Genomic DNA, 26,173 nt, shown 5'->3' with positions numbered 1-26,173 from the left:
ACACTATACAGTTGTGTAAACATTGATAAATCTTGATAATGTAAAGATCACAGATAATAAATAAATATTTAGATTCCGCGCCAATTAATTACTATATTTTTAATTTAACTTAATCGACAGGTGCGATGTGGCACCTTGGTTTTTTAGGTATACATTATATTGCTTGTTATATGTCGGGTTAAGGTATTCGCGAATATTCGACGAATAACTCGCTGAACAATGACGAATATACGAAAAAACAAAATTTGAGAAAATATCGATCTATAGTAGGTTTGAATAGATTAATTATTAATAATCAGATTAGAGATGAATATGATTTCAATAAGTAATGTTGGATAAGATTTTTCATTAACAAAAAACCGTTATAAAGAAATTAAAAATTATCAGAGCAAAACAGGCAGTGACATCATACATATACGATGGTATATTACGGTAAAATAAAAGTTCTATGAATTTTCTTGCATGAATATAACATTGTTCATGTCACAAGGTTACTAAATTAATGCATTTATTTGACAAGTCTACGAAGTTTAATTAACATTTTCAAACAAAAGACTTACCTACCAACTTTGTACTTGCGTAAAACAAAAATTATATTGTATCAAGCAAGTTTCTATACAAAAAACAATGTAAAACCTTTTGTTACGAGTTTTTGAAATTTTCCCTCCAATTTTATGGCAGACGCAATATTAACTCATAACATAACATAACATTTATAATCTGTTATTCAACCATTGTTATAAGTCATAGATAATCACAATACTTCTAAAACTATTATAGATAAAAATATGGCAGTACAATTTCTATTAAGTCCTAGATTTATGTTATCTATAAAACATAATAAAAGAGTGTGTAATCAAGTATCTTACACATCTTAACGTTTTTATTACATCATATTACAAAGTCTGTAAATAATGACTTCACTATGATCCACGGTAAATTAATGATCACGAAAGTACTTGGCCGAGGTGCTATCAGCGCCATCTGTCGACGAGTAGCGAGTAGTATTTTGTAACATAATTCATAAAGTAGTTTTCTATACTTGCGATAGATGGCGCTGTTTCTTAGGAGCTAGCGTTTGACCGAATCAACGTAGTTCTTTAAGTTATGCTAGATGGCGTTAGTGATGGAAGTTTTTGGTAAGCGCCGATAGATGGCAATAGGTACACGTTTAGTTTCATTATGAAGGAACAAGCTTTTGCCCGCGGCTTCGCTCGCGTTACGAAGTAATAATTTCATCCCCTATTTTATCCCCTTAGGGGTAGAATTGATCAAAATCCTTTTTTAGCGGATGCCTACGTCATAACATCTACCTGCATGCCAAATTTCAGTCCGATCCGTCCAGTGGTTTGTGCTGTGCGTTGATAGATCACTACGTCAGTCAGTCACCTTTGAGTTATATATATTTAGATATGAAGCGATGCGGCTCACCTGAGGGTGTCATATCTGTTACCAACTCCATAGAACAGTGGTTCAAATCTACCAGAAGCTGATGATATGCGTTCATCATCAACCCATTACTGTCCCACTGCTGGGCGCGGGTCTCCTCTCATAATGAGAAGGATTAGGCCATAGTCCACCGCGCTGGCCAAGTGCGTATTGGTAGACTTCACATACCTTTGACATTTTGTTTTCTTTTATAAATCTCTCAGGTATGCAGGTTTCCTCACAATGTTTTCCTGCACCGTTTAACAAGTGATAATTAATTTCTAATACGCACATAACTTTGAAAAATCAGAGGTGCGTGCCTGGGAAATGAACCTCGGACCCATCGATCGAGAGGCCTGGTTTTCTTAACCACTGGGATATCACTAGAGATGCGTTATTTTTCCCTAATTCTAGTTTTTTGATAGTAGAACGGTTATAGTTTGACTTGGGAGCTAATATTACAACTATTTCTCTGCTGCACTTCGGTGGAAGGTTGTTTTTTATATTATACCTAACTATAAGGCAGGTGGGCTACGTGGTGGAAAGCAGGCACCGTCGCCTATTGACATAGCAGACGAGCATGCAGTCCACCTGATGGTAAGTGGCTACTGCCGGCCATGGATATCTGTAATCAACCCCAGATAGAATCAAACACGAAAATAATTGACAGTGACAATTGCCAAAAGGTTAGATTTTCTTGTTAGGAGCGAGTAATCTTTACTAATATATATAATAATGCGATAATAATAAAAGTTGTAAATTTGTCGAAGAAGTAGTTTTATTGTATTACTATATACTCGACAATAGTCCATTTACAAATATGTACATAAACAGAATACAATTTAAATGGTTAGGTATTGGAGTTGTATTTTTTGTAATAATACACTCGTGTCCTGCTGTGTCGATTGGGATTAGGGTTACCAACAGTTTTTTGAATTTTTATAATATTTATCTATACTAAAATTATAAAGAGTACTTTGTACTTTGTACAATTGTACTTTGTTTGTTTGATTGTAATGAATAGGCTCAAAAACTACTGGACCGATTTTAAAAATTCTTTCACCATTCGAAAGCTACATTATCTACGAGTAACATAGGCTATATTTTATATGAAGTATATTTGATAAATAGATTTTGAGGCGGTACAAAGTTTGCCGGGTCAGCTAGTTTAAGATAAAACTATTTGTGGTTCGACTCAGAAGGTATTACCGCCATATATTATAGCAGCAATGTTAAGTGCTGTGTGTTATTCGAGGTATACAAAGAGGCGTATTTTTGCGTATTGTCATTTTTATTAGTAAACTCTAAATATAGTAGAATTAAAAGGAATACATTATAAGTAACCCTATAAGTTTGAGAGTTTATTTATTTATTTGGGAAACAAACAATTCGTACTATATGACATAGGTAAATGATTCATGCATACAAACAGGGAAATAATTCTGTATTAATGCTTTTATTTTTGTAAAATTTAATAGTTTCCACTATTAAATTTTACAAAAAGAAACACATACATTGCAATAATGCAAAAAAATGATGTAAAAATCCATTTAAGTTTTTGTATTATCTGTCGTACACATAGATTAATAAAGATTACTCACTCTTAACAAGAAAATGTACCCAGTTTTGAAAATTGAAATAGTTGCGTAAAAAAGTTTTGCCACGTCTCCGTGTTAAAATGTCCCTAAAATATTTGAAATAATTATTTATTTATTATGTAAATTACGCAGTATTACTTATTTATTCGTAAATTTTCATTAAAAATGTTTTTATTTGTCAAGAATTCAAAAAAAGAATTTACTAATAAGCTATTTGTGGCTTCATTCAATTTCAAGGCGGCGAAGTATCTTTACTAATCTATGGTCGTACATATAAAGTTGTTTAAAAACATTGTTTATGGTGTGAAGTCTACCAATAGTCCAAAGCACTTGACCAGCGCGGTGGACTATGGTCTAACTAATCCTTCTCTAGCGTTGACGATTTTAATATGTTATATGAAACTGAAAATATTATTTCTCGGCAACCCTAATCGAAATTGGACGCCAAAACCCCTACTGCGTCCATTTTGATTGCGCGGGAAAATTCTGTTTACCTTTATTAACCTTATCGCTATTAAAATAAAGGTGATATTACTTCGATTCTACTTTACTCTTATAACATTTCGATTTTAAGAATACTTGATTGGATCAACATTTAAAATCCTTTTCGATCGAACACTGCAATGAATTTCGACGCCATTTTGTAAGAAATAAGACGCATATTACAACAACTGTTGTGAGATTTGTATTTCGATAGCTGACGCCATTTTGGATTTAAAATGGAACCTTCTCGAACGTATTAAAGTGGATTTTTGATTGCAACTTAAAGGATTTTTTGTGAATTATTTAATACTACAGATTAGTTATTAATTTTAAATTATACCAATTAAAATGGCGGTATGGAGACCAATGGCCGGCGTAGGATTATATTTAACGATGCACGGTATATATTTCGTCGTGCCTTCGTCGGGGCAAAACTTGATTTATTACCATTCTGATATTATATTAGCTTAGCTTGACCTGTATGTATGTATTTTTTTATAATAATACAGGAGTAGCAGACGAGCATGCAGTTCACCTGATGGTAAGTGGTTACTGCCGCCCATGGACATCTGTAATCAACCCCAGATAGGATTAGATATTCCTACCTGAGGTCGGCCACAGACGCGCCGCTACCCCTGAGGACGAAGCTGGAACGCCTCGGAAGAATATGTCTTCAAACCAGAACACAGCAGCGCTTAACACTGCTGTTATGAGGAAGAAATAGGTGTGGCGGTGGTGCCGCCGGAGTAGAACCACAAAGGGTTCTAGGGTGTGTAACGGAATCTTTGAACTCGATTTTTACTCAGTTTGAACAGTCCGATTAATTTAAAATTCTGAATAATTATCAAGAATCGATGACAATACACGATTTTAATAATTTTATCCCAATCTCCTCATCAGGATCGTCAGGAATCGGGATTAACGATTTTCCTTGTGCGATTTTAGCGTGGTTGTTAGTTTTTAAACTATAATTATTTGAACAAACTCTTTGGTTTCAACTTGGATTCTATACAAAGTTGTTGAATGTATATTATTATTGTTTTTATATACAGGGTGTATTTTTCAAATGGACCTTCAGGGCCAAATGCAATCTATAAGGATTAGCGAAAAACGCCGAAAGTTACGAGGCCGATTTTGATGAAAACTAAACCTGAGTCATTGGATTTTAAAAAAATCTATTTCTCTTACCGGGAATCGAACGAGTTCATTTTGAAAATAAAACTCACTCTATATTCGCACTTATATTGGATAGTGTCGCTTATAATAATTGGGGAGCCCAAGAGGGGATTTCGGAAGTGTCTCGAGCGCGTCAGACTATGATATGGGAGAAACCTTACACCCTGTAGAGTATCCTAAACCATAAATGAGCTTTCTATGTCGGGGGGTTTGCAGAATCAAAAAAATCGTACACTGGACATGCTCGAGGGTGGTCAATTTTATTTTTAATATAAAGGAAATAATGCTAGAAAACGGGAAACATCATAATCTGCCAATTACCACACGTCGGAGTAGTGAAAAAGTCATTTTGAAAAAAAAAACTATTATTATACTATCTGATAGTGTCACTTATTAGCATGAATCCCTGGGAACTAATGGTGCATCACAAACTAAAGGAAAAGGCTAATTTTTAGGAAAATACATTATTCTTCATACAAGTTTTTTTTCAAATCGTCAGAATAAGAAAACCCCCCGCTGATCGAAAAATATCATATAACCTTTTCTTCATTATAACGTCTAATCTACACAATCGTATAGGTCCCAATGACGCTCGAGTTTCTACACATTTAGCATCCTGGGCTCCCCTACTATAAGGATCAAATTCTGAGAAGTAATGATAAATGACAAATCGATGGAAAAGTCTTATTTGAAATTTTGATAAATATAAAGTCGAATACTTTACAGGCAAAATTCTTTTATTTTTTCAAAATATTTTTAGGGCAATATATGAGTCAGTCTGAAATTATTTTTATAGCATGCAATTATTATTAAATAACATAACTGAGAATAACATTTTTTTTATTGTTTTAATGTATAATTTATATTTCATTATTTACAATACTATCCTAATAATAAAAGTTACAAAAATATTACATAAATAAAAAAGTTTTTAAAATAATTATATATAAGAAAAGAAAAATAATTATATTGTTAATTTAGATTAATATTTGTTTAATAAAAAAATAAAGAAAAAAAAGATGGCAATGACAACAACGATGCATCGGCCGGGAATCGAACCCGGGCCGCCCGCGTGGCAGGCGAGCATTCTACCACTGAACCACCGATGCTTACGTTAATATTGACGAATTTTATAATGATATTAAAACAAACCACATAACATTCTATTAAATAAACTTATGTCCTTTATTGATAGTCAATCTATCCGACTTTAATTAACCAACGATCGAAATTTGACAATATGTAGTTTAAAGAAAATTTTAATTATCTTTTGGGGGTTACATCAATTAATAATAAAGTCCATATAAACGTCATTTTATAAGGTTTCCTACCCAAGGGGTAAAAACGGAACCATATTACAAAGCCTCCGCTGTCTCTCTGTCTGTCACAGGGCTCTATCTCCTGAACCGTAATAGATAGACATTTGAAATTTTCACAGAATATGCATAATTGTTGCCGCTATAACTACAAATACTAAAAAATAAAAAAAGTTGGAAGTAAATGGGGGTAAAGATACTGCTATTTACAGTAATCTTGGCTTTATCTATTGTATTATAGGGAGACAGATCAAATTTTCATAATGCGTTTACGTCTAGGGCTGCTATGATAACAAATATTACAAATTTGAAGGTGGTAGAACCCTTTGTGGTTCGTTTGGCGGCACCACCGCCACACCTATTTCTTATATTTCTGTTATAACAGCAGTGTTAGGCGTTTATGTGTTCCGTTTTGAAGGATGTGGTAAGGGAAACATACTTCAAACCAGAAAATAACAGCGCTTAACGCTGCTGTTATAACAGAAATAGGTGTGACGGTGGTGCCGCCGGAGTCGAACCACCTTCAAATTATTTTATTAATTTTAGTATCTAAATTATTTTATTTTTTGTTCGCAGGACATGGATCTCATCGAGGTGCTGTGGAAGCAAGATGTGGACATGGGTTTCTCCCTCGAAGACCCCATGCAACCGGTGAGTTTTCCAAAAATTGTATAAATCTTTGATAAGTAAAGTAGAAAGATACTTCACCGCCTTAAAATTGAATGAAGCCACAAAATGATTTAATCATTTATTGTTTAAATTCTTGACAAATAAAAAAACATTTTTAAAATTTTGTACATACTATATTTTTGTGATCTAGATCTTTTGTGATACATTATTTACCCTCGAATAATGTATTTTTGTGGCCTAGGAAAATAAATACTGTATTTTAATGGTCTAAGAGAGTAAATTCTGTATTTTTGTAGCCTACGAATGTAAATACTGTATTTTTATGATCTAGGAGAGTAAATACTATATTTTTGTAGTCCAGGAAAGTAAATATTATATATTTATGATCTACGAAGCAGGTAAATAATGTATTTTATAGCCTAGGATAGTACATAATGTATTTTCGTGTTTTAGGAAAATAAATACTGTATTTTTATGGTTTAGGGGGAGATAAATAATGTATTTTTGTGGCCCAGGAGGGGCCTCAAGCAACCAAGGTAGAGCAGGACGAGACCGGGAAGGATTTGAAGGAGAAGAGTCTGCAGAAGACTCTAGAAGAGAACAAGAAGATAGAGCAGGTGAAGGCTTCGCTGTTGGAGACTGAACCTAAGGAGGTGAGTGTATTACTTTATTACAAACACACTTATCCAAATCCAGTTTTCATTCATACTCATACCTATAGGCAGGGCCGGATTTAAGGGAGGGGAACCGGGCCCCGGGGCCTCCACAAAAGAGGGGCCCCCACAATAGAGACGTCGGATTTTATAAATTCCGACTAGAAAACACTAGTAAAAAAAAATATATATATATATTTTCTTTTGATATTCTTTTTCGCTGTTTTACCTTTATCTACAGTACTTTGTACAAACATGAATACTAGAAGAATCTACCTGCGTTTCACAATAAAATATTTATTGAATAACTCAACTGAAAAAATTGTTCATTTTATTCGGAAAATAATTTGGGGCCAGGGGGCCTCCACTCCTTTGTTGCCCCAGGGCCTCTAGACCTCTAAATCCGGCCCTGCCTATAGGAGCAAACTTAGATACTCCATATGCAATTTTGAAAAATACTATGTTTTCCGATTTGCGTATATTAAATATTAATAACGCACATACAAATGCCATTTAGTAGAAACCTCTAGAATTGGGTTATTTTTGAAGTTATACTTGTTTTGGAGCGTTTAGGAAACAATATGGGAGTCAGTTTTACAACAGCGACAACTAAAATTACCACCATAAATCAAATCAATTTTTTTTTATTCTAAATAGATTCTTTGCAGAGAAATTTTTGAATGTCAAACTACCACTTCACAAGGTGTTTCGTTATGGAGAAGAAGCGGCGAAAGAAACTCCATAACACACATCTTTTAAAAAATGGATTTTACAATGTTAAACTTAACCTAATGGTACATGTGGAGCTGGAACTACTTCAGACCACACCGTTTTGTCAGTCAAATAATCACTTAGTTTATAGTACGCTTTTTTACATAGCGTTTGTTTAACGACATGTTTGAACTTTTTACTTCATAAATTTAATGTCTCGTAAAAATAATATAATATTTTTTTGTTTTCGCTGGCCGCTATAACAACAAATACAATAAAAATAAAATAAAGTTCAATATTTACTTATGGTGGCATTTTTCGATCTAAATGTTAAAACCGTACTAGAAAGACAGTTGAAACTTTAACAATCCGTTTACTACTATAACTGCTATTATAATAAATACAAATAAGAACAATAAACATATTTTAATATGGTTATTTTATAAAAATAAGTAAAATATAATAAACATTTGGTGGTACGGAAGTCTCCATGTGCAAGATTGATTCGTACTTGGCGAATTATTTTATTACACACATCAAAGAAGTATCTACCTATACTCTGATTCATAATTAGGTGTCCAAAATGTAAACAAAGGTGTTGACCTATCAAGAAAATACGTTAGAAATGGTAGTTTTTATTTTTGTCGATATTTAAGTAATACAACAATAATAAAATAATAATCTAAATAAATTATTATTAATTCACATTTTCTAATATTTATATCACCTCAATTTCGTTCCATAGAGTAATAATAATAAAAAACAAAATTATGGTAGAAAATTAAAATGTGATAATGGTAACACAACCGGAATCCAAGACATTTCTTGTGCTGTCATTTTTAGTTTCGTAACTGATATTATTCATTTTCGTGATTGTGATCAAACTCTAATGTTTTCTCGTTTACATAATGCGTTTGTTAAATTGTGTATATTTGTTAAATTTTCGTTTTTTGTTGAGTTTGTTAAAGTTTTTGTTTCTTGTTAATTTTGACAGTGACATTTCTTTGTTTACATTTTGGACACCTAATTATGAATCAGACTATATATCGTCATACGTTACATAGGTACACACTACACACATACGTATTAATTACTTATAAGAACTATACTTACTTTCATAAAACGTTAAAAAATTAAAAATAAACGTGTAACTATTATTAAAATATTACTTTAATAATACAATTCAATTTACTTGAATAATACAAAGTGCATAATAAAGGCCTTAAATAAGTTGTTTTAAATAAGAATTTAATAGTTTCTAAAAACTTATATAAGTATTAATATTCTAGGATTTAATTTTAATAATTATATTTTTTAATAGGATGATCCCTGGGCCGGACTCTCTTACACCGTGGATACCGAGACTGGTAAGTTATATTTTATCTTTTGATGTCTATCTTTATCTTTACTTTTATCTTTCATGACACTAGGTTTTACAGGCAAAGTAAAATATCTCCGGCTGAAGGGAATTATCTTTTATATCTTAAAAGAAATTTGGTCTTGGGTTAGGTTAGGTTAGGTTAGGTTAGGTTTAACTTTTATATTAATTTACTAACCTAACCTAGGTTAGTAAATTAATATAAAAGTTAAACCTTATTTGTAAGGGTTAAACCGACTTAAAATAATAATTAGTATAAGAATAATGTTAACACTCCAACTACCTAATGAAACTGATATGAAATTAATATAAATAGGGTATTAATTATTACCTAATTAGTTTATTATTGAAACGAGCTTTTGCCCGCGGCTTCGCTCGCGTTACGAAGTAATATTTTCATCCCCTATTTTATCCCCTTGGGGGTAGAATTGATCAAAATCCTTTCTTAGCGGATGCCTACGTCATAACATCTACCTGCATGCCAAATTTCAGGCCGATCCGTCCAGTGGTTTGGGCTGTGCGTTGATAGATCACTATGTCAGTCAGTCACCTTTGAGTTATATATATTTAGATATTACTTTTTGTAGTGACGTCACCGAAGTGTCACTTCTTTTGTAGTGTACAACAGAAAGTTTAAAGGTGGTAGAACCCCTTCGGCTTCGGTTCGACTCCCGCGGCACCACCGCCACACCTATTTTTATTATAACAGCAGTGTTAAGCGCTGCTGTGTTCTGGGTTGAAGGGTGTGGTAAGGAAGACATACTTTCCCAAGGCGGTCCAGCTTAGTCCTCAGGGGTAGCGGCGAATCTGTGGCTGACTTCAGGTAGGAATCTAATCCTATCTGGGGTTGATTACAGCAGTAGCCACTTACCATCAGGTAGACTGCTCGTCTGCTACTCCTATATTATAAAAAATACAGAAAAATATAATATTACCTATTCCGTATTTCACTATTGCCGCACTCAAGTGTAAATCCACCCTTGGTAGCTTCCCCTACACATAACTGTAAATAGGGGTTACTACCCCTATTTATATAAGGGTGTATGCGATACGCGTAATGAAAGCCACCCTATTTGTAATCAGAAATAGTTTTTATTTTTCTATTTATCTATAAATTTAAGGATAAAAGTTGTCTACATGGTTTTTGAATTTTCAGTTTTCGTAGCTTATATGATCTTATAATACAATATTGTTATTTTTTATATCAAAATATATAAAAGGGCTTTGCGAATATATATTTTGGGAACGGCTAACTGATTTCGGTGTGATTTGCGCCAAAAAATATAGAGCGAATTTTAAATGATATGAAAGTTTTTATTTGAAGAATATTAAGGGTTATTTGATGTTTTTATACAGATGTTCTTTTTAATTTTTATTTAAATTTTCAAATATTTTTGAATGCAATAAAAACGTAATATGTATAACACATAAGTATGTTTTTTTGTAACTTTCTATTGTTTCGTTTTCAGCGCATTATATCTACAGCATGTTGTTTTTTCGTTGATTTTGTATTTTTAATTGAGAAAGAAGTAGGTGGTGTTCCCGGAGTCGAAGGTTTTGAAGGTGGTAGAACCCTTTTCGGTTCGACTCCGGCAGCACCACCGCCATACCTATTTCTGTCTCATAACAGCAGTGTTAAGCGCTGCTGTGTTCTGGTTTGAAGGTGGTAAGGGAGACATACTTTTCAGAGGTGTTCCAGTTTAGTCCTCGGGGGTAGCGGCGCATCTGTGGCCATCATGAGATGGAAATATCTAATCCTATCTGGGGTTGATTACAGATGTCCATGGGCGGCACTAGCCACTTACCATCAGGTGGACTGCATACCTTCATACAATATATTTTATATACAGTATGTTTTATTATTTTTATGTAATATCTACAGGGTGTTGTTTTTTATTATCAATCGTTAATAGTACCTATAGGGTGTTGTTTTTTTCTTGATTTCGTAACACCACCGTTTCCCATTCGATTGCACCCCATGCCACCCCCGATAGGAATGCATTAGTCAAGTGATTCAGCTATATTCGCAACTGTTCTCCACAGACCGACAAACGGACCGTTTTTTGTGTGAACCTTGGGAGATTACTTGTTAATTGTTGGATGCGATGTTGTATGTATATAGTTGTCGCGCGGCTTTGCGTGGCGTCTTTAGTATCTCACTGTTGTATTTACATACTTTTGAGATTTTTTTGAAGAACTCTCAAGCTTACATTAAGAAGAAAAATACTCAATAGTATCATAAGTACAAGAGGCTCAATATAAACGTTCATTAGATTTCAACGCAGACTCTACATTGTCTCTCAATTACCTTTATAACCTTTCATTCGCTATATACCCCTTTTAGAGTTTTATTTAATCTTGAGTTATTGCTCATTTTAGTTTTATATCCATACGACCTCTACATAAAGTTTCACGTCTCTAGATTCACTAGTTTAACCCACCAACGTGTGTAAGACTCATCGGTGGTAGTCCACGACAGAGTTAGTTTTATTATGTAGGTAGTGAAAAGCTTATTTTCTTATCAAGAAATTGGTAGTAGAGTCATATATTTTTTTTATATAATATAGGAGTAGCAGACGAGCATGCAGTCCACTTGATAGTAAGTGGCTACTGCCGCCCATGGACATCTGTAATCAACCTCAAATAGGATTAGATATTCCTACCTGGGGTCGGCATAGATGCGCCGCTACTCCTGAGGACTAAGCTGGGACGCCTCGGAAAAGTATGTCTCTTACCACACTTCAAACCAGAACACAGCAGCGCTACACTGCTGTTATCGAAATAAGAAACTTTATACTATAAAAACGATGATATCTTCATAAGACAAAATGGCGCACGACACCTATACATTACGAAAACTATTATTGTAATACATTGAATGGGGATTATTCTGGAAGTTTATAATATCACCAATTTCGGTACTGTTGTCGGGGAAGCGGGAAAAAATGCCTGGATTATTAATCATAGGGTACACAGGCGGCGGTAGGGTGGCCATGGGTCAGTGGTTTTGGAAGTGTTCCCCCTTTTGGATGCGTGCATTTTGAAAAAAATCGACTTCGCCAATCTACTGTATCACTGCTGGACACGGATCGACTCTCGGATAGACGGATTAGACCATAGTCCACCGCGCTGGTCAAGAAAAAATATATGCTAATACTAGCTGACCCGGCAAACGTTGTGTTGCCATATAAATAAAAAAATGTTAAGGGTGAACACTTATCACTTAGGGGTATGAAAAATAGATAGTAGCCGATTCTCAGACCTACTGCATGCATATAAAATTTGGTGAAAATCGATAGTCGTTTCGGAGGAGTACAGTAACTAACATTGTGACACGAGAATTTTATATATAAGATTACAATTTATGTACAGTCCTGCTTTACCCCTTGATCATGGCCACCCTACACGATAGCATGACTCGCGGGAAAGTCGAGGACCATTCTTTTTGAATTTGGCTGTCAAGTCCACGACGCTACCAACCTAACCTGATCCCCGGTCTCCGTCCACCCACCCCTTATACCACCACTCATTTAAGTAACACGGGGGCGGGGGAGGCCAACTTATACTGGTTTTTTGAAATCTCATTACACCGCCGCTGAGAAACGTGTCTCTCTCAATATTTCAAAGATCGACTCTTATTATTGGTTTTTTGATCCTTTGTTCGGGATCTTCGAAATTCCAGTTTTATTTCGTAATGAATAAATTATGTGGTTTTTTGATTGGGTCCGTGTGATGTTACGACGCTAAAAATGGTCGAAAACTCGGAGGCAATATGCTAGGACTCGAAAATATGGTGACAAACCCAAATACATATGCTTGTGTTCGATTGCTTGATAGAAAGTGGTAGAACCATCTGTGGTTCGACTCCGGCGGCACCACCGCCACACCTATTTCTGTTATAACAGCAGTGTAGCGCTGCTGTGTTCCGGTTTGAAGGGTGTGGTAAGAGACATACTGTTCCAAGGCGTTCCAGGTATAGACCTCAGGGGTACCGGCGCATCTGTGGTAGAGCTCAGGTAGGAATCTAATCTTATCTGGGGTTGAATAATGTCCATGAGCAGCAGTATCCACTTACCATTAGGTGGACTACATGCTCGTATGCTATTTCAATACTATACAAAACTATATTTATCTATCTTTTACGCCAAGGAAGTATGACTTCTTTCATACGTACATAATCCACACATTCTATTATTAGATACAAATTTCCTTATAAACACATAAGCAAATAATATATACAGACATTGAATTCTGAATTTTGCAAAAATATTTCTCATTCAAACATTTCGATTTTCGATTCACCAAACAGTACATACATACATACAAAAACCCATACAATATGAACAGTACAATGGCGACTAAAATTGATTTTAATTCCACAAAGGATTATTAATGATTGAACTCCCCCGGGATTGAGACGTACGACTTGATGGGGAGCATTAATCATGGTGTTGTGGGGAGAACTGGAAAGACCCATAGAATTTGGACCAACTTTGAATTTGTAACTAAGGCCCCATATATGAAATCATATCTGGGATTTCTTTTTATATAATATAGGGGTAGCAGACGAGCGTGCAGTCCTGATGGTAAGTGGCTACTGCCACCTATGGACATTTTTATTCAACCCCAGATAGGATTAGATATTCCTACCTAAGGTCGGCCACAGATGCGCCGCTACCCCTGAGGTCTAAGCTGAAATGCCTCGGAAAAGTATCCTCCCTTAACATACCCTTCACGCCAGAACACAGCAGCGCATAACAATGCTGTTATTAGGCAGAAATAGGTGTGGTAATAGTGCCACCGGATTTAAACCACAAAGGGTTCTACAACTTCATACTTGATCAAGGGATCCGTAATCCCAGGTACCTCTGATTTTTGAAGCTTTGCGCGTATTAGAAATTAATTATCACTTGCTTAAACGGCGAAAGAACACCGTGAGGAAACTTGTGTGAAATCTTTAAAAAAATGTATGTGAAGTCTACCAATACGCACTTGGCCAGCGCGGTGGACTATGGCCTAATCCTTCTCATTATGAGAGGAGACCCGTGCCCAGTAGGACGGTAATGATGATAATGATATAAAGTAGAGTCGAAAGGATTCGAACCCACATAGAGTTCGTTGGCTCTGTTATGATGACATGTCAAGTTTCCCATGCTTACTATTTAATCATGGTAACGTAGCGTTTTTGGTACTAGACGTCGCTACTGGGCTACTCCGTATGATATCGCTCAGACGGGATTCCAGTATAGTCCACGTAAAACTGCTAGTCCGCTCTGAATATAGAAATGAATCGCGTCGCCATAGCAAATTGTATGACTACACCTGATCGCAACAACTTCAGAGCGGACTAGCAGTTTGGCGCGGAATATATCCTTAGTATGAGTTGTTATGTTTTTACAAAAATGAATGTTTTTGTATTTGTTCACGTATTTGCCCATACATTTCCAATTAGTGCCCCCAGTGGAAATATATGGGAAGTACGTAAACAAACACCAAAATAGTCATTTTAGACAAATTCTACCACAATCATTAACATTTTTAAAGAATAAAACTGTATCTTCGACCAATTTACCACTTTCATTATTCCCGCGCAAAATACAACTCAAACTTCAAGAGCGTTCTTCTTTTCTTTTTTATGCTCATTCATACAATCGTACCAGCCAGTGATTATATAAATAAGAACTTAGTATTATAAAAATAACACAAAATAATTAATTAAAATAATACTAATAATAAAATAATTTGAATAGATTTCTAACGATTTACAATATTAATCCACTTTATCCACTAATTAACGCACTTCCATTACAAAAGACATTGCAAAAATTAGATGACAAATAACTCAAAGCAAGATTGAATATTCCAAAAATATAAAAAAAAAAAAATTAATAAGTGACGTTAATTATTAATGTTATTAATGTTGATAATGACATATATGTTATAAATGAGCAATTTTATGTGTCTGACACACTCAATAAAAAATTAAAATGTACACCACCAATAACCATAGGCTGTAGATGTAGGACCCTTTGTGGTTCGACTCCGGCGGCACCATCGCCACACCTATTTCTGTTATAACAGCAGTGTAGCGCTGCTGTGTTCTGGTTCGAAGGGTGGTAAGAGACATACTTATCCGAGGCGTTCCAGCTTATTCTTCAATGGTAGCGTCGCGTCTTTGGTTGATCTCAGATAGGATTCTTATATTATCTGAAGTTGATTACAGATGTCTATACTTTAAGGAAATCCATGTTATAAAGTTAGGATAAATACTAATGATACACTAGTGTTGTAACAGATTAGTGTGTCATATAGAGCCACAGTTATATTTAACCCGAAAAGTTCTTGCGCCATATAAAAATTACGTTATTAACTTATTACGTAACCCTACATCGAGGACTAATGGACAAAATTACCTATTTTAAACCGTTTTCAAACTTACCACAAACTCTACGAAGTAAATAATGTTTTAAAAATGCTTTTTCATTCTTTGTATCACAGTAATAACGTTTTCAAAATTTCTTTACACCAAGTTTCCTTGTGTCATGGATGCAAGGACATACAGACGAAATAAACACCCAGACCCAGAAGATAAATTAAATTCATATAATTATGTATTTCGTCGAGGATTGAACCTGTAACTGCAAAAGGTATAGACACAAGTAGGTACATAAACATTTTAAACTTAAAATAAATAATTTAAAATCATAGATCGACCTACCAGATATTTTTGTATTTTTGTAAATTTGGTGATAAGAGCCCACGGCCCCACTTTTGGGATAATCTTTTTACAGAGCGAGGACTTTAAGAACACTCCATTTCATTTATAAAGTGTTTGTTAGACTTCACACACCATAGAGAACCTTATGAAAATTCGGTTCAAATTTTACCTATTTATTTAAAAATATGAAATAATATTAAAACAACATTGGCATAACAATTCACAAAACTTTGCCGCACATTTAAAAAAAATAAACCCAAGCGCGCGAACGCTCCAAGATGGCGGCACGAAAACCCGCGGGAAACCGTTTCATTAGAATAAAACAGCGGCCCACCATTATCCATTAATAAAGCTAGAAAAAGATTAATGTCGGAGCGTACAATACGTAATAAATTAGACGGGATGGATATAAATTTCCGAGGGGCGATCTACCCCTGTCCGCCATTTTTGGTTTCGTGCCCTCCGATTGGTCGGTTCATTCTCTAATCAATAATTTGGCGCGTAAACACAAAATGGCGTAACTCCGTATCGACGCACAGAATTCCACCTTATTTCATAATGGAAAGTTGTTTAAAAATACGTTCTATGGATTTATTAGTAAAATGAAGATGGAATTTAAAATCAGAACGATTATAGCGTTGTATTATGTATAAAATAGTTTCGTATGTTTGTTTCCGAAAATTTCGAAAAGTAGGCGATTTATTGAGGTGAAATTTTTGGACATTATTGTATTTTTCATAGATTAGTAAAGATTACTCACTCCTAACAAGAAAATGTACCCAGTTTTGAGAATTGAAATAGTTGCGTAAAAAAGTTTTGCAACGTCTCCGTGCTAAAAAGTCCCTAAAATATTTGAAATAATTATTTATTTATTATGTAAATTACGCAGTATTAGTTATTTATTCGTAAATGTTCTCTAAAAATGTTTTTATTTGTCAAGAATTCAAAAAAAGAACTTACTAATAAGCCGTTTGTGGCTTCATTCAATTTCAAGGCGGCGAAGTATCTTTACTAATCTATGGTATTTTTATATACGAGTGTTTTTTATATACTTTTTATTGTAAAACTACCAAAGGAGGATCATATTTAAGGTTTCTATCTGGACAGTGCAATACGATTTATTTTAGTATTTATTTAAATATTTTTGAGTTGATCTGAACGTGAATTAATTCTAACTATAGCTACTACAGAAATCTTTATATTTAAACTTTAAGTAGGTACTATGCGTTTTAGTAGGTACACGAGTTAAATAAAATTCCTTTCAAAATAGTTAGGGTATTTAATAAAAAAATTACTAATGTCTGCCTAGTACTCCATTTGTTTTACCTATTGATACACTAAATATCCGTCAATATGAAATTTAAAAAATATACTTTATTTGCAAAAAAATTATTGGTTCTACCTGATGCCGATCACAGATGCGTTGGCACTCCAACCACAAAGATGGTCACCCCATATGTAAGTGACATGGGGCTCTTCAAAAAAGGTGCAAAAAGAGCTCTCATCTTAAGCCGGCGATGCATTGGCGACTCCTCTGGTGTTGCAAATGTCCATAGGCGACGGTGACTGATTTCCATCAGGTAGCACGTCTGCTTTATCGTTAGGTTTACTTATCAAAGATTAGGTTAGGTTAGGTTAGGTTTTTTACTGATTATAAAAAAAGCAGTCGGTATTCAGTATTCACAGTCTTCAATCAAATCATAGAACTATTTCACTATATTTTCTACATTCTGTATTCTAAGTCTAACTATATTCTTTGTACCTTTCAAAGACTACCTGAGTTATAAATAATTGGCCAAGTGTAAGTCGAACTTACACTTCTGGGTTCTGTAGGTACCAAATTTCCATTTTATTTTATATTTAGTGTTAGTTATCATAGCAACCATAGAAGTAAATGAATTGTGAAAAATGGGCAGACTATTACGTTTCAGTAAATAAAACGGAAAACGTCGAGAAAAAGCAGTTTCTTGTATGGCGATCACCATTTATTTTTAAGATTTTTTATTTTCAGTATTTGTTGTTATAGCGGACACCGTTATAATCTGTAAGAAATTCAAGTGTTTATCTATTACGGTTCAGGAGATAGAGCCCTGTGACAGACGGACAGACAGCGGAGGCTTAGTAATAGGGTTCGGTTTTTACCCTTTGAGTACGGAACCCCAAAAATATACCGTGAAATTAACAAATCCATTAACAACATTAACATTAGTTTTTACACCAAAAACCGCACAGAAGTAGATTGGAGTGGTCGTTCCCTTTTTTCTAAACCCTTTTGAAGGTGGCTACTGAAAAAAGGGCTCTAATCTCCCTTTTAAGATAATGAGATTGGTTTAAAGAAAAAATATGTCACTTAACAACAATAGTTTAAGATTGTGTCTGTCTGATTTTTTTTGAAGTGGCGCTTTGTTTAGTACGTAGCAGGGTATAGTCTGCGCCAAGCTGCTAGTCCGCTCTGAAGTTGTTGCAAGCAGGTGTAGTCATACAATTTGCTATGGCGACGCGATTCATTTCTATATTCAGAGCGGACTAGCAGTTTTACGCGGACTATATCAGTTTCGATTTTCGGATGAAGAGTTAGTATACACTACAGAATTATTTTACCTAATAATCTTTCTGTTATTTCATTTGTGTTGCAATTATCAGAATAAAGTTCTTTCTTTCTTACTAATAACAAAATGTAGGTAATATAGCCTATGTCACTCACAATTTAGACGAATCCAACGACACCTCATATGTTAATCCGTCAAGCCGTTTGGGCTGCAGTGTGACAAAGAATGAGACATACATACATTCCAAAAACATTACCTTCCGCGGGTTAAAAATATACAAAATGGAGGTGGCAGAGCCCTCTGTGGTTTAACTCCGGAGGCACCATCGCCACACCTATTTCTGTTATAACAGTAGTAAGCGCTGCTGTGTTCTGGTTTGAAATCTGGTAAGGGAGACATACTTATCTGAGGCGTTCCAGCTTAGTCCTCAGGGTTAGCGGCGCATGTGTAGCCGACCTCGAGTAGGAATCTAATCTTATCGGGGTTGATTACAGATGCCCATGGGTGGCAGTGGCCAGTTACCATCACTTAGAGCGCTTGCCACTGCTGTTATAACCGAAATAGTGTATTTCCGCTGTTTTTAGAAGGATTCTACCACCTTAGTCAATGATATATTCTTTATAATATAAGAGTAGCAGATCATTACACATTACACTTCATGGTAAGTGGCTACTGCCGTATGGATTATATTCCTACCTGAGGTCGGCCACAGATGCGCCGCTTCCTTGAGGACTAAGCTAGAATGCTGGAAAATTATGTCTCCTTAATTACTTATACCCTTCAAACCAGAACACAGCAGCGCTTGACACTACTGTTAATAGGCAGAAATAGGTTTGATTCCTACCTGAGGTCGGCCACAGATGCGCCGCTACCCCTGAGGACTAAGCTGGAATGCTCAGCGTTATACGTCAAACCGGTATGACGACCCGCGTGGCGGAGCGATCATCATGTCGGTCTGACGCGAGGGGCCCGGGTTCGATCCCCGGCCAGACAGATTTCTAAATGATGAATTTAGATTTCTGGGTCTGTTTCTGGGTGTTTGTGTATTTGTCTCTGTGTGCGTCCATAGCACCCACGATACAGGGAATCCTAGTGTGGGGCTGTGAGTGTTTTAAAAATAAAAAAGTAGAATGAAAATGCTGGAAAAGTATGTCTCCGTTACCACGCCCTTCAAACCAAAATTTTTTAATGTTTTTGTTTTGAATGTTGTAAAAATTAAGCTATTCACGCTAGCTAGTCACCGTGACGTCACAAGATGGCCGCGTCATGACCTCTCAGCATAATTGTATACCCTTAAATAGGTTAGGTTGGTATAACATACTTGTAGTATGAGAGAATTATTTGCGGCAAAAAGGTGGTAGAACCCTCTGTGGTTCGACGGCACCATCGCCACACCTATTTCTGTTATAACAGCAGTGTAGCGCTGCTGTGTTCTGGTTTGAAGTGTGGTAAGGGAGACATACTTTTCCGAGGCGTTCCAGCTTAGTCCTATGGGGTAGCGGCGCATGTGTGGCCGACCTCAGGTAGGAATATCTTTATCTGGGGTTGATTACAGATGTCCATGGGCGGCAGTAGCCACTTACCATCACATGGACTGCATGCCCGCTGCTACTCCTATATTATAAAAAAAAACTTATTAATAATATATGGATATTTGATGAACAAAGCATTAGATAGGTTGATTATCAATAGTGCACGTTAATCTTCAGATAGCAACACATCTGTAGCCTATCTTAGGTAAAACTCAAATATCTCTATCTGGGGATGATTATAGATCTCCATCCGACAGTGGCTAATATTACAGACACATGGCACAGATTCATGTTCAAGTTAGTTATGAATTGTCAACTGATTTTTGCAATGTCTTTTATAATGGCGATGTGATAAATCGTATGCTACTTTAATCTACACTAATATTATAAAGAGGAAAACTTTGTTTGTTTGTTTGGTTGTAATGAATAGGCTCAAAAACTACTGGACCGATTTTAAAAATTCTTTCACCATTCGAATGCTACATTATCCACGAGTAACATAGGCTATATTTTATATGAAATATAATTGATAAATAGATTTTGAGGCGGTACAAAGTTTGCAGGGTCAGCTAGTAATTAATATAATTTAAAAAAAAACTTACTTTGTGTTAAAAGTAACTTCTCTAAACCACTCAGTTAACTTTATTAGTGAAAGTTAAACATGATTTTAATAGTTAAATAGTAACATGATTTCTAAAACCGTAATATTAATGATCGATTCGAGTGCTTTTTAGAAATATTGAACGCAGATTGATTTTTGATTCAAATTAAATGTGTGTTACTGTATTATGATTGATTTCATTTTGATAACGCGAAAGATTATAATTTATAGCTGGTTTCTCACTGCTGGGCACGGAAATCAAGATTAGTTTCGTCGGAATATTTTAATACCGGAGTCAAAAATCTGTGACCAATATTTTGGATTGAAATAATATTACTGTTACTATACAGTAGTATATTACAGTACAGTGGTATATAGTGATCTAAGATACCTACTCCTACTTGGGTAGAAACCCAAGAGGGTAGAATAAAAAGAAGGGTAAAGAAGGTAGAAACCTTCACCACACTGTCTAAGACCAAAATCCTGACTTGACATAGATTTACTAGATATTGAAAAATTTGAGATCTAAATTCTGTGGGTACTTTTTAAATCCCACTGCTGGGCACTGATTCCCCAAAAGTGAGCAGGTCTGGATCCACCTATATGTCAACCTATTATTTCAACAATGTATACGAATCCGTGTACAGCGAATACCTCATATGTTCAAATCCGACAAGCCGTTTTGGATTGGCGTGCCAAAGAATGAGTACATACATCATCATCAATCCATTACTGTCCCACTGCTGGGCACGGGTCTCCTCTCAGAAAGAGAAGGATAAAGCCATAGTCCACCGCGCTGGCCAAGTGCGAATTGGTAGACTTCACATACCTTTGAAAACTTTTTGTTTGGTATGCAGGTTTCCTCACGATGTCCTTCACCGTTTAAGCAAGTGATAATTAATTTGTAATACGCATATAACTTTGAAAATCAGAGATGCTTGCCTGGGATTTGAACCTCGGACCTCTCGATCCAGAGGCCGAGTTTCTTAACCACTAGGGTATCACTACTACCATATGTCATTCCCACAATTTAGACGAATCCATGTAAAGTGGGTATCTTATGTGTCAAAATCCGTCAAGGCGTTTGGATTGGCGTTCACAAGAATGAGACATACATGTTTGTAAAGAAGACCTTAGAGATCTTACCTCCACCAAAAGATCAATTCGAACTTCTAACACCAAAACAACCGAGTTCAAACACCACCGAGTCTCACTTTCACTACATTTTGGTAACGGAAGCGTCGGCTCAAGTCATCGTGACGCGACAACGCAGCGGCCAGTCATCGGGCATCAGCGTTACTAGTGCTCCAATGTATGCGGGCTTAGACTGTTACAATACGTGTAGATAGCGTATTTGAGCTCGGCAGTTTATCCAAAGTGACTGACGTGAAGTGACTGAGACCGTGAGTGCACAGATATCGCGTATGAGCTAGCAAATGAGGCTCAGTGGTAATATTGAGCTTGTATGCCGACTTAGAGAACCTTGTATTTCTGTAGATAGCGTGTTTGAGCTCGGCAGATGTGTCAATACAAAAATAATACTAGTGTCGTGGCTAGGAGATCGCATATCATCGTTACTAGTGCTGGTTCAACGTATGCGCGCTTAGACTGTTACAATACGTGTGGATAGCGTATTTGAGCTCGGCGATTATGTCAATACAAAAATACAACAATGTCTCGTAGCTAGGAGATCGCATATCATCGTTACTAGTGCTGGTTCAATGTATGCCTGCTTAGAGAACCTTGTATTTCTGTAGATAGCGTGTTTGAGCTCGGCAGTTGATCCAACCAATGAAGTGACTATATAAGTAGTGCGTATGACCTAGCAAAATGAGGCTCAGTTGTAATATTGAGCTTGTATGCTGGCTTAGAGAACCTTGTATTTTTGTAAATAGCGTGTTTGAGCTCGGCAGATATGTCAATACAAAAATATTATAGTGTCTCGTGGCTAGGAGATCGAATATTTTCTTTGCAAGTGCTGGTTGAATGTATGCGGACTTAGATTGATGGAATACGTGTGGATAGCGTACTTGAGCTCGGTGGTTTATCCAACGTAACTAACGTGAAGTGACTGAGCGCGTGAGTGCACAGATAGGGCGTATGAGCTAGCAAAATACGACTAAAAGTGGCAATAAGCTTTCAGTTTCTGTTGTACACAAACATGATTATTCGCGACGAGACAATGTAGCGATTGGACTATCTATGCATGCGGCGTTAAATGTAGCTTAAAAAATCAAGATAGCACGTTTGAGCTACAAGATAACGGGTTCAGGTCGCATCAACGCGCATAATCTCAACATAAATATGGGTTTCACTATGGTTTCGTTAACGTTAACATCAAATCAAGTCATTGTAATGCGACATCATCATTATTAGTGTTAGCTCAATCTATGCCATGTCGGACAATGTTGAGTTCCTATAGATAGTGCGTCTGAGCTATCAAATTTCTGCTTATTCAAAAGCCTTTAGAAACCTCCTTCATTTATCTTTACAAAGACATTTTTTTTTATAATATAGGAGCAGAAGATGAGTAAAGTTCACCTGATGGTAAGTGGCTACTGCCACCCATGGACATCTGCAATCAACCCCAGATAGGATTAGATATTCCTACCTGAGGTCGGCCACAGATATGACGTTACCCTGGACGATGCTGGAACGCTTAGTCCATATCAAAAGTCGTGATTTCTAGTGACGAATTGCTAAATTCGCGCCAACGAGGCTCCTTCTATATTTTTCTACCATCTCAGTTTTAAATCTAAGTGAAATCATCATATTGAAAGTTTTGGTCACTTTTTAATACAAATTAGCAAACACAAGATATGGAATGAGTTTTCTTTTGATTCTCAAGTTTTTCGGTACTTTGAAATGTTCAAAAATGTGTCAAAGAGCTCTACTACCTACTCTACAGTATTGATCTCTACATTAACGTTTTGGTCTCTCCTTTACTTAATTTTAGTATGACCTTATATATGTAAATCAAGTACCTATAAGCTGGTAGATACTTTTGTGGTTCGACTCAGGCGACATCACCGCCACACCTATTTCTGCCTCATAACAGCAGTGTTAAACGCTACTGTGTTCTGGTTTGAAGGGTGTGGTAAGGAAGACATACTTTTCCGATGCGTTCCAGCCTAGTCTTCAAGAGTAGAGAGTGGCCGACCTCAGGAATATCTGATCCTAACTAGGGTTGATTACTGATGTCCATGGATGGCAGTAGCCACTTGCTATCAGGTGGACTGCATGTTTGCTACTCCCAAATTGCTATATTATAAAAAAATATATAGCAGTATAAAGTAGACGGGCTACCTGATGGAAAGCAGTCACCGTCGCCTATGAACATTTGCAACACCAGAGAAGTCGCCAATGCATCGGCCTTGAAGGAGAGCTTTTTTTGAAACTGTTTGATTAATTTGTATAAACTGGTCGGGAATACCTCGGGTGTATCTAGTATACTGGGAAAATGGGAGTGGGAAATGAGCATGAAATTAACATGATAAGTAGCCACTCTCAGTGTCATATCATCTGTAGTCAACCTTAGATAGTATTGGAGTATAACCCGAGGTCGGACTTAGATGCATTGTTACTCCTGAGGATTAACATATAACGTATTATATTAACAGCAATATAGGTACACCGTTTACTTATCGTGGCACATAAACTTTATGAAATTGAAAATGTTTCAATAATTGATTTATTGAAAATTTTCCGATTCATACTGAATTATTTTTTATTCACAAGTCTAATTTAAAATATCTGATACTAAAAAAAATAAACGGCAGTGATAGCCCAGTGGTTAAGAAACTCGGCCTTTTGATCGAGGGATCCGAGGTTCAAATCCCAGGCACGCACCTCTGACTTTTCGAAATTATGTGCGTATTAGAAATTAATTATCACTTGCTAAAAACGGTGAAGGAAAACATCGCGAGAAAACCTGAGAGATTTATAAAAAAAATCTCAAAGTTATGTGAAGTCTACCAATACGCACTTGGCCAGTGCGGTGGACTATGGCCTAATCCTTCTCATTATGAGAGGAGACCCGTGCACAGCAGTGGGAGAATAATGGGTTGATGATAAAAAAAAAATCTTTAAATTGTAATTATTAAAACGAGTTACTTAAGAACCAATTTCTAACATAAATTAAAATACAGAATATCTATCTTAATCGAAAAAAAACAATTTCGAATGGAATTCATTCAAAATTGATTCGGACCGATTTATTTTTAATTTTTTACCTAGGTACCTAAATATGTACCTTTAGGTACAAATAATGTAATGTCTTGGGAATGTAATAAGTTATTTAATTAATATATATGTTAAAGAAATAATAAGTCCATTGGTATGAATTTTGGTCTTGCTCTAAATAGGTAGAGTTTTGAACTCGAATACAATATTTTTAAAATACCTTCTACACTCACAGCTTTATTAGAATTTCGTGTATTACGTTACATTTTATACTTGGCATGGCCGGGGATCAAACCTCGGACGCTTTTTTCATGGTGACCTTGACGTCATGTAATATGACGACAATAAATTGTTATTTTCTTTAACGGTGAAGGAATACACCGTGAGAAAACACCTACACGGAAGAGTTCTTTAAAAATTAGCAAAGGTTAAAAAAGGTAAAAAAAAGTTTTCAAAGGTATGTGAAGTCTACCAATACGCACTTGTCCAGCGCGGTGGACTGTGGCCTTAACCCTTCACATTCTGAAAGAATATCCCAGTAGTGGGATAATCTTAACGATTTATTCCTAACTAAATAAATACATTTAAACCATCTTCAACCCATTACTGTCCTACTGGGCACGGGTCTTCTCATAGAATGAGAAGGATTAGACCATAATCCACCGCGCTGGACAAGTGCGTATTGCAAGACTTCACATATCTTTGAAAACTTTTTTCTTAAAGATATCTCAGGTATGCAGGTTTCCTCACGATGTTTTCCTTCACCGTTTTAGAAAGTGATAATTGATTTCTAAAACGCACATATATTTGAAAAATCAGAGGTGCCTGGGATTTGAACCTCGAATCTCTCGATCAAGATAATATATGTCTAATACGAGATTTAGTTCGAGAAATACATTTAAATATATATTTCTTAATACACAACAAAACTCGTTATACCCCATCCGAATCGAACGATCCTTTCATACATAAAACAAAAACTGTAACCACAGTTTGGTCCTTAAAAAAAGCCACGTTAACGCAACACGAATATACATCCGTCTCGTTCACACATACGACGTGAGCTTGTAACAGAGAGAGACGATGGTAGAGCGCCGTAAGCCCCGCCTCCCATAGGCTCTACACTGGTTGGACGGACAAAAAAGGCACAGTACGTGAACGGCAAGGGACAAAAAGGTATCCAGACCCATTATTATACTTGGCTGCGATCAGGCTGTA

The 26,173-nt window shown here is 35.8% G+C and overlaps 1 protein-coding gene and 1 non-coding gene across 10 annotated transcripts in view; one reads left to right on the top strand and one right to left on the bottom strand.

The window, feature by feature from the left end:
* Nucleotides 1–26,173, top strand: part of LOC140755454 (segmentation protein cap'n'collar) — a 150,088-nt gene that overhangs the window by 47,655 nt on the left and 76,260 nt on the right. For all 9 annotated transcript variants that reach the window (XM_073090724.1, XM_073090725.1, XM_073090723.1 and 6 more), the window contains exons 3-5: nucleotides 6,578–6,652; nucleotides 7,147–7,284; nucleotides 9,317–9,362. In XM_073090724.1, the coding sequence (XP_072946825.1) occupies nucleotides 6,578–6,652; nucleotides 7,147–7,284; nucleotides 9,317–9,362 (259 nt within the window). The remainder of the gene's footprint in view (nucleotides 1–6,577; nucleotides 6,653–7,146; nucleotides 7,285–9,316; nucleotides 9,363–26,173) is intronic.
* Nucleotides 5,724–5,794, bottom strand: TRNAG-GCC (transfer RNA glycine (anticodon GCC)). Its single transcript has one exon. It is a non-coding gene; the product is annotated as a tRNA-Gly (tRNA).

The sequence above is a fragment of the Epargyreus clarus genome, unplaced genomic scaffold (assembly GCF_041222505.1).
Source record: "Epargyreus clarus isolate Ecla_fem2 unplaced genomic scaffold, WU_Ecla_fem_2.2 ptg000033l, whole genome shotgun sequence".
NCBI classification, from domain to species: domain Eukaryota; kingdom Metazoa; phylum Arthropoda; class Insecta; order Lepidoptera; family Hesperiidae; genus Epargyreus; species Epargyreus clarus.
This window is presented reverse-complemented; position numbering and strand designations above follow the sequence as displayed.